The sequence below is a fragment of the Thalia democratica genome, chromosome 8 (genome assembly GCF_965202585.1).
Source record: "Thalia democratica chromosome 8, ktThaDemo2.hap1.1, whole genome shotgun sequence".
Taxonomy (NCBI): Eukaryota; Metazoa; Chordata; class Thaliacea; order Salpida; family Salpidae; genus Thalia; species Thalia democratica.
In genome coordinates this window covers 22,919,294-22,929,693 of record NC_139172.1, presented here as the reverse complement: position 1 = coordinate 22,929,693, position 10,400 = coordinate 22,919,294, and the positions used below count along the sequence as shown (strand labels likewise).

At 27.5% G+C, this 10,400-nt stretch overlaps 1 protein-coding gene and 1 long non-coding RNA gene across 2 annotated transcripts; both read right to left on the bottom strand.

The window, feature by feature from the left end:
* Window positions 1-2,975: 2,975 nt before the first annotated feature.
* Window positions 2,976-7,968, bottom strand: LOC145842679 (KICSTOR subunit 2-like). Its single transcript, XM_082950154.1, has 8 exons — window positions 7,739-7,968; window positions 7,114-7,269; window positions 6,534-6,734; window positions 6,054-6,166; window positions 5,527-5,686; window positions 4,911-5,135; window positions 3,927-4,105; window positions 2,976-3,368 (listed from the first exon to the last, which is right to left on the bottom strand). The coding sequence occupies exons 1-8, from the start codon at window positions 7,898-7,900 to the stop codon at window positions 3,251-3,253; spliced, it is 1,314 nt and encodes a 437-aa protein (XP_082806280.1). The 5' UTR covers window positions 7,901-7,968; the 3' UTR covers window positions 2,976-3,250.
* Window positions 7,969-8,913: 945 nt separating this feature from the next.
* Window positions 8,914-9,678, bottom strand: LOC145843027 (uncharacterized). The gene is made up of 3 exons (XR_014370221.1): window positions 9,467-9,678; window positions 9,195-9,285; window positions 8,914-9,022 (listed from the first exon to the last, which is right to left on the bottom strand). It is a non-coding gene; the product is annotated as an uncharacterized LOC145843027 (long non-coding RNA).
* Between the last annotated feature and the right edge of the window lie 722 nt (window positions 9,679-10,400).

Genomic DNA, 10,400 nt, shown 5'->3' with positions numbered 1-10,400 from the left:
ATCCTAAACTGTCTACTTAAACCTGTTTTAGAATGTTATTCTGATTATTTATTAAAGACCCCTTTCATTTTTTGGGAAAAATTAGAAGTATAAAAGTTTATAATGGCCTCGTTTGACAATTATGGCCTCGTTTGACGACAAACGTTTGTTCACAAATGTCCCGTTGAAAGAAGTTGCTGATATTGGCACACAAAAATTTGATGAAACTGAGAAGCATTCTTTTTATTAAGAATCTTTTTTTCAATTGCTAAAGATTGCCACTAGCGATATAAGGTTCTAGTTCAATAATGTCATGTTAACATAACATGATCGCGTCGCTATGGGATCTTCTTTAGCGCAACCTTAGCCAATGTTTTAATGGGCTTCTTAGAGTCAAAAATTATCTCTCAGGTTCAAGATATAATTCATCACTTTAGGTTAGTTGATGATTGTTTCGCTATAGTCTAAAATGAACATCAACTTGGTAATTTCTAAAACGTATTAAATAAACAGTATGTTTCAACAAAATTTACCATTGAATTAGAACCTAATAATGAGATATCCTACCTTGATGTACTTGTGTAAAGTCAAAATACTGAATTTGTGACTACTGTTTCAGAAAGGAAACTTTTCCAGGTAATAATTTGAATTTTCAGTCACATTGTGGTCTGAAACGAAAAATCAATCTAATCAGGACACTGTTTTATCGCGCACATTTAATCTGTTCACAAAATTTTTAGAAGAAAAAATAAAAACACTAAGACCTTGTTGTATTGAAATGTACATCCTTCTGAGTTAGTAAGTAGAACAATTAAATCTCACCCAAATGGTTTCAAAAGATATAAGGAAATTGGACGAGAAAGATGTTTAATGTTTAATCACCTTGAACATTCCATACATAAATAAAAGATTAATTATTTAGAGAAGAATTTTAAGCAACTAATGAGTTCTACTATTTCAGCTGCAAAACCTGAAGTAGTTTCTACCTCAAGTCCTATGTTGACACCTGAAGGCAAAGACGAGATACCCATATTTGATAAAAGCATGGTTATCTACCAATTGAAATGCTGTACATATACTTACAACTAGACAGCTGAAGAAAGTGTCAAAGTACATATACCTGCTTGCATTGATAAGTTTTTAAATTTAGCTGAAAATGAAAACTATTCTTTTGAAATTATGAATACAATAAAAATATCTGCCTAAAATTTAGATTTGGAGAGATTTAAGATAACCAAAAGTTGTTATAACGTGTTTGGCTTAGTCAAAATGGAAGCTTTATCTAAGGTTATAATTTGAAACTTACTTTAGATATTCTGGAGTTGATGATGAAGAGCAAAAATTAAAAGGTCTTAGGTGCTTTAAATTATATTTTTTGAGTAATCTTGTTGGAAGGGCCATAGCTTTTTAAATTTCAATTTAGGGGGACTTTTGAAAATAAGTTTGGGAAACCCTGATTTAAATACTTGAACATCATCTGGGAGATCTTTTAAAATAAATACTTGGAAGATAATGGATCTTAACTAATTGATAATATAAAAACAGAGAGATTACAATTATCATTTAAAAAGTTTCCTGTGAGTAGCTTTTCTACTCAGAAACTTTGAAAATCAAACCAAGATTTAATTTTTAAACTGTCTGATTTCAGAGAATTAAAACTAAATAAGTTATTTTATAGCACCGTGAGGTATTTTTCAAGTCATTGTTTTTATAATAACTTAACATCAACAAATAATTTATAAGTAAGTTTAGTTGACTATCGAAGCTTATAAACGATGCCTACACATATTACTTAGGATGTTTAAAAGCTCAGAAATTTTTACCATTAAACAAAAAAAGGTTTCAAAATGTTAAATCTTCTAATTTAGTTTAACATTTAAAATAACTTATGCAATAAATCTAAATAAATGTGCTTTTAGAGAACTTAAAAATAAAATTAACTAAAACTTGGTTTACCCATCACGTTTGAAAAAATTACAAGTTTCTAAAGCCCAATATTATTATTTATCGTTATTAAACAATAGTAAATAAAATATTAAACAGTCATTGGTTATAAATTTGCTTTACTAAAGCTTCAGTATTTCTCATATTGTTTAACAATTTTATTTTCAAAACTTCAGGATTATAAAAATCTAAAATTTTCTTTTGTTTATAAAAATAAGTACATAAAAAAAGAATGAGTCTGCTAAACTATCTATTTGTTTATAAGTGGTTTATTAATAAGAGCAAAAAGAAATACGTTGCAAACAATTTTACTGTGGATATTATATTTATTTTTTACCTAGATGTTAGTAGTACCATATTATGTTAAAACAAAAACTCTATCAAAACGCTAAGCTTGCTACATCGCAGCTAGGTCTGTTGTTTTAAACACAGTGTATGTTAATAAAGGTTCAAAACTTTTTTTTTTTTTTTTAATAATTTTTGATATGAGAACAGATACAGCTATTAAATACAGCGTTATAAAACAGTTTAACAAAAAAAAGTATACTATAATACAAAACACGATTTCAACTTTAAGTTATAAAAAGTTTGATATATTTACCTGTTATTGACTTAGTTTTCTTTTAATTTACTTTATTACATTTTTTTGTTTGTAAATTTAAAAAAGTACAGTTTTATTAATATAAATTTTAAAAAAATCTCTAAAAAAATGACAGTATCAAATTAAATTAACTTGTAAGAAAAAAGTTTATATAAATACATTTTAAGAAAATTCCAGCGTTGGAGTTGAGTCATTTGTTTTTCAACGCAACTTATGATTACCCAGGCTCGTAATTTTTTTAAATTACTTTAAAAACACTAAAAAAAAGAGATTAATACTCATGTTGATTTGTAAAAAGCTATTGATAATATTTATTTTATATCAATTGCAAAATTTTACAGAAAAACAAGTTCATTTCTTCCTTGTGAAAAAAGTTTTACCGAATAATATTGATGTAGTACTGCAAACTTCTTACTGACTTTGATTACGCTTCTTATATTACTTTATTTTTCAATTTACTACATACTAATGGTATAGAGCTAATGGTATAGAAAACTTTATTGATAGTTGTAGTAACTAGTATCAGTTACAGGGCAAAAAACTTTAATTTGTATTTTTCAACAGTATACACTAAAAAAAGTATATTTTGTTCTAAAATAATTAAAAGTTTTTTTTTGTAAACAAGGTTTTTTTTAAATCTTAATCAAAATTCTTAACTAGCCTAAAGTCGCCTCAGTTTTTTAACACTTAAAGTTAGCCTAAGTAAGCCATAGCAATTGGCTACCCTTATTTACAAAACAAAATTCTCCTTCTACGAAGATTGACAACATTTTCTTGTAAAAAGGAATTGATACTCGGGTCTTTTTCTGATCGACTTCCTTTCATTGACACTACAATAGCAATTCTGTTCAAGATTACTGTGTTTAAATAACTAAGTAAAAATAAATAAGTTGAAATAGTTTAAACATATATTTTCCATATATTACGAAAAATTATATAACAAACATATTTTTTTAAGATTTTTAGCTATGTTTGCTGTTGATTTTGATATCGGCTTAAATATTTTACCAACTTTATTTATATTTCCACTTTAAAGCCAATTTTAAACTACTCGAGGAATACAACTTGTGGCAAGAGAAACACTTTTCTATTATCGTTCATAAAAGGTGTACATGCGCTCAGTTATATGAACAGAATTTTTTAGCAACTCAAACAAAGCTAGACAAGTGTATTAAATATTTCAACGTAGACTCTCAATAAAAGAAAAATTTATTTAAGCACTGACGAGGTCTTTGACCGAAACTTAGTTTGTAAAAGAACAAATTAATTATTTCTCCTCCAGTAGTTGAGATCTCTCTGTTTGTTTTCTTAAAACCAAGACATACAATATATTTCAACATAGTGTACACATTATCCTCAACTGTACTTCATAAAAGTAATATTATTCTTCACACAAACAAACCTCGTGTCGACGATGGAGCAGTACTGGGTGAAGGAGCGGTGGCAGTTGTAGTTGTGGGGAACTTTGTCCAGCGAGTTCCAGTTGGCCCGCACCTTCCGCACCAGCTCCTTCCCGTCCAGGTCGCTCACCTCGCAGTGGCTCTGCGTGGTCGGGCGCAGGGTGAGCACCAGGTGGAAGTCCTGTTCAGCAACGGAATTTAATAAAAGGAGTTTGGTGGGAGCAAGTGTTTGTGTAAAGTTTCTTGCATAGTAGCAACTTCAAAGTTTCCAAAGAGTCTTGAATAAATCTTGCGTGACGTTATTGATCGCGATACTAAAAGTTTTTACATCATTCCAAATAAAAATGACTTCTGACAATTGATACGTAAACAGTTTATTTATATTATTGTCATTTATCAAGCCTAGTTTTGTTTTTCTACTGCAAATGTTTTTGTTTTTAAAATGAAAGTTTTGATAGGAAACCACTCTAGATGCTGTGTAAGGTTATCTTATCAATTATGTAGTTTGAAAAGTTTTAGTTATGATAAAACATCGACCTATAAAGTTTAAAAAGTTTATACATCTTGATGTGATAATGATGTTTTAAATCATTTTAGATATTTACACTGTTTAGAGTAGGGATTGTCAACTTTTTTAGCCAGCGGGAAAGATTTACAAGAAAAAATCTTTTGAGGGATAGATTTTAAGAAAAAACTAAAGAAACCGCGCAATTTTCAAAAATTATACTTCAAAAACTAACATTAACTTAAATAATCACTTAATTAACAAATCTGTTCTGAAAGTAAAGTTAAGAGGAAATTTTTACTTTTTTAACAGATCCTTAATTTTAGTTATTTTCGCAAGTTTTTTTCGTGGTAAAAAATAAATTGCGGGTCCACATCTATTAAGATCATAAACTTAAGTTTACCATGAAAAGTCGACTAAAATTAGTTGCTAAGTAAAATATTTCTATCAAAACACTAAAAATTTTCAGACTGAAACCAACCAGCTCGTCTACATCGCACTGGAGGTTGTACTCTTCGGCGCCACCCGACGACGGAAACTCGTACCCGTGGCGTATGGGACCGTCGCGCTTGTTGCGGGTCAGGTACAGCTGGACGTACTCGCCGTCGTGCTTCTTGAGGAACGACGTCGCCTTGCCCGCGAAATCGTAGCTCGTCTTGCCGCAGACGTGGCGGAGTTCCTCCAGGGACAAAGATTGCGAGTAGCTCTGCAAAAGTTGGTGAGTTGTTGAATAAACTAAAAATATGTTTTTGTTTTTTTTGTCGAGTTGCTTTAGACAAGTTGTTTTTTTATGCCGTTTCTGAATATGGCTTGATTGTTAAAACTAGTCTTTAAAGAATGGTTTATTATTTCTGATGTACGAGTGATTTAACAAGTTTTTCAATGTTTCTTTTTCTATTGTTAGATAAAATTCAAAATCTTATATTTGCTAATTGTCTAAATTATTTTTCATGGAAAACAAAAACTTTATTATACAAAACATTTTGCCTTAGTGTCCAGAAAAATAAATATTTCAGCTTTCAAGCTTGCTATTTTGCAGTGTTGTTAAAGTAAAAAGAACTTTTTACACAAACAAAAATTAAATGTAAAAATGAAACCTCATAAAAGTAGAATATGCTTTTTGAGTTCAGCATTTTGTACATATTTTCGAACCAGTTATACAAAGCTGTAGTTGGATTTGATGACTTTTCTGTAAAACTGAAGAATCCAGTTCTAATCGACGTCTTAGTGTTAAAGAACGGCTTCCATTTCAGCAATCTGCAGAACAGAGCATATTTTAAAATAACTATTAGTGTTTACCTAGTTTTAGAGGTTTTTAATTATTATTGGTACTTTTATAAAAAATTGTAGGAACAAATTTGGTTTGTAGATTTTTAAAACTAGTTAAAAAATTATACTTCTATATTCAAGTTGTTTTTGTAAACAAAAAAATAAAAAGTTTCTTTACTAGCTGTATATACTAAAAAAAAATACATTCACTTTTAGTTTAAACTAAATTAAGAAACGCTAGTGAACATCATAACTTTATGAACCGGAGTTAACCAAAGCGCTGCTTTTTTTACGAGCTATTTCTTAAGGCACCAAACAATAATTTAATCATCAAACTACTATCAGTTGTACTTGCATTGTGTGAGATCTCTGTAAAGCGTACGTTGATTGAGTGAAGTCCCAGTTGGCTACCGAGGATGAAGCTTGCAACAGCGAGTTCAGAAGTTCCATTTCCTCCAACATGTTCGCCTGCAACGTGGCTTGTTTGAATCACTTTTATTCATGCTAGAACGCATTTACAAGTAAGTTGTGAAAATAAAATGTAGTTTATGCCGGTAAGCATTTCTATTGATGGCTAAATGAGGTAAACTATTTGTGTGTCAAAATGACATTAGTTGTAAACAATACAAACTCTTTTTTTTTAATATAATAATATGTATTTATGCGAAAAAACTTTTTTTCATAAAAAGAAGTTAAAAATTATTAGTTATAAATAAGTTCAATTCAAGAAGCTATTAGAAAATTTTAATATACGATCAGCAAATATAATTATAATGTATTCAAATTAAAATTTATACAGGTAAAGTTTAAAATAAAAATATACTTGACCACTGACTTTAAAACTATTACAAAATGTTCCCTTTAAATTAATTTCTACATCCTTTATAAGTTCATCTATTTTGTCACAAATTTTACTGTAAGATACGTGGTTTTTGATAGACGACCCCGTTTTTGCCACATCTTCGAAAATTTTCAGTGTCTTAGCCCGAAATCCACATATTTCTACAAACTCACAGGAGTTAAATAAGTTGATGATCTAAAATTTTGTATGATTTTATGAAAATATTTGTTTTATTATTGATTAGCGAATTAGTTATCATCTTATTTCTTTTAAATAAAGCAGTTTTTGTAAGTGATTATGTTTTGTAACTCAGAGCTAGAAACTAACACAAACGCAATAAAAAAAATTAAAGTAATTGAAACGTAAAATTGATGAAAAACAAAACAAAAATGTAGAACTTCATATCAAAACAAAAAATTTTATTTAAAAATAGAAAGTGATTTAACACTAAGCAATTTAAAAACCACTTAAGAAATTAGTTTAATTAAAAACCCTATAATATAATAAAAAAAGACTTGATAAAATGTAAATTATTGGTTAAACTAGTTTTTAACTCAGAATAAACTAAACTTACTTTTTCGTCTCCACCTGCTTTAAAAAAGTTGGAAAACACCCCTTGTATGCTGTTGTATTCTTTTTCGACTTTTGTGTTGTTTTGGAACCATTTTGATTGCAAAAATTCAAGTGAAAAATACAGCTTTTCGTTTATGCACAAGTTTTTTAGGTTATTCTGGTTCAAAAAAATTATAAAAATTACATTTCAAAAGGATTTAATAAGATCGTAGTAGATGAAACTTAGCTATTGCATATTTAACTTTTGAAAAAATTACTCAAAGCACAAAAATACTAAATTAAAGTGTTATTTGATTATTTTTATTATTTGATTTATTATTTTATTAAAAAATTATCATTAGTTTTTAAAGCATACTAAATGAGAATGAGTAAGTTAAGTTCAAATTTGTAAATATATTTAAAAACAGTATTTGAAATTAATAAAATATACAGTTTTATAAAAAATCAATACAACACTAATCTACTATTATACTGACTAAAAACGAAAAAAAACAATGATGTATTAAATTTTAACTGTTTAAACACTTTATAACATGTATTAATAATCAAGTAAGTAAGTTTTAAAATAATTGCACTATTAAATTATGAAAAAAGAATGCAGCTAAATAAAACTGAAAGTAACTTACAAAAAGGGTTTCTGGGACGACAGACAGAATTAGTTGCTTATTTTTTTCAACAACATCTCTTGCCTTATCCCATGCAAACGTTCCGAGTGCAGAAAAATAAAGTTGAAGAAATTTTTCAATGGGTTTCGGTTTGTCAATACATTTCATTTGTATGTTTTCCATGTTTATTGCTAACTCTCAACAGTGCGGCAATTCAATTAAAAATGCTTTAAAACTTTATACATATAAACAATTACTGTAAAAAGAACTTTAATTAGTTTAATCTGAATAAAAAAATAACATAAAAAAACTAGTAGCAAAAGTTGTTTTTAAAAACTAATCCTAATAATTTCCTACAAAACAAACTGTATATAAGTATAACTAGTTAAAAGACAGATTTGTACAGGTTTTCAAGTATTTGTCACGACTTTAAAATAGAAGTCTAAAATTAAATCATAGCTATAACTATTAATAAAAAGCATTTTAATAAAATTTTAAAAGAATAAAACCCATATAAGCTAATAGTTTTATTCGTTTTATAAGAATGTTCGTGATTGAAAAACAGTTTTTCTTTAATTATACTGTTTATAAAAATTATATAAACTAAACCAAATATTGAAAAAACAAATTGTGATGTATGTGATTATTAAGCATCAATCTTTTGTTTTTGTATAAAAAATATACTAGCTACATTATTTCATAAACTGAAAGTAGTAGTTTTATAGTTTATATGTTTAAAAACTAAAAAAGTATTATGATTACACAACTTTAAATAAATGGGTAATAAAAACTTTACAAATACAAACTACAAAACTAAGTAGGATGAATGGCGGTTTTAAGTATTTAGTTTTATTCTGGATAATAAGTTTAAGTATGTGAACTGATAAAATCCGTATTGAAAAATACTCGTTAATAATAATTATTAAAGCGTCATGTCTACTAAATAAAATCAATTTTGTTTATACTTAACCAAGTTCTAAATAGTTTACTGCATGGGGTGAAGAGTAAACTTTTATAAAGCCATAGTTTTAAGTAAATCATAATAACCTGATAAAAAAGTTTGTGGACATTCAAAGTTATCTACTTTTTACAAATCAAAAGTAAATAAAGCGTTAAAAATTATAAGAAGTACCACGAACCGTTCTAAAAAATGTTTACTTTATTATAAAATTAAAACAAAAGGATATAGAGTTTGGCTACGATTTGTACTTTTGCCATTGTTCACTTGAAGGCATCGACGGTTCAACCCATTTAGTGGGAATTTCTGTTACCTTATCATCGTCTATATATGAGTCCCATTTTTGCCTGATATAATTTGGAAAACGTATAATGTTAAGTTTTAAACATTAATCAGTAATTAGGTTTTGGAAATTTTACCTTTACTTTTTTATATTTATACAGCAAAACTTTAAAACTTACATAGAAAATAAGTATACGTTAGTTTGTTAAGAAACTATTACTTCTTTTAATATTTTACCTGTTTGCCACAAACATATTAAGGTCGTTTTCTAAGCACTTTTGGTTTTCTACATAACCTTTTAAATCTGATTTTAGTTGTGCTTCTTCCCCTGGAATAAATATATACTGAAGTTTTATAACTATATAAACAAAAAAAGAATAAATTTTAAAATCAGTAACTTTAAAAAAAAAAGGGAATAATAAACTTTATTTAACTTCTAAAATGTTTGATAAAAAAGCCTAAATAAAACAGAAACACTCGAGTTAACAAAATTTTTAACAAACACTAACATTTATCTTCACCAAATAAAACTTCCTTTCTGCTTTTTTCCCAACAATACTTCTCCTCGGGAGTTAGGTGCGAAGATGATGGTGACATTTTTTTGCGAGTTCTCAAAATTTTATTATTTTTATCCACCTTATTTTGAATACAATTTTTACTGTTTTCAAGAGTCTTAACGACTCTGTCGTATTTCTTTTCAAATATTTTAGTCGCTTCTTCTGATACAAATTTTCCTTTGAAAAGTTAAGCTGTTAAGTACTTATTTAAATTGCACTTATGTGGTTTATGAAAGTTAAATGACTAACAACCTTATATACAGCTGACTACTTGATACTATGAGCATTAAAATAAAACAACAATTAGTTAAACAAAAACAGCCTTAACATTTGAACAATGTATAGGTCTAACCAATTATTTAAAAAACGTTTAATTTCTAAAAAAAAGATCGAAACTTTTCTAAATATATGTTTTCATAAGAGTTGCATATGATATTAATATTCTATTATACTATAAATATTTTTTATTAATTTAAATTAGTTAACACACCTATCACAACTGTATAAAAAGTATATAACATACTGTTATACTATAATACAGATTTTTTTAATAATTGAAGTGTTTTTAAAACAATATAAGCACTTTAAACCATTAATTTTTAATCACTCTAAGGATACAGTTACTAGATCAATTTTTTAAACTTAGATAGAATACTCAAGTAATGTAAAGTACATCTTTTTAAAGTTTAACTTGTTTATCCAAGTACAATACCTGCTATTTAGGTACACACTTTGAACACAACATATAACTTAGTAGTAACCATACCTAACAGGTGGTGCGTACCTAGGAATTTTTTTTTACAATAACCCACATTAAAACATGTGTTAAAAGCTTCCAAAGCTTACAAACGACTGTTAAATAAATTTTCTCAAAACGAAAACTTTC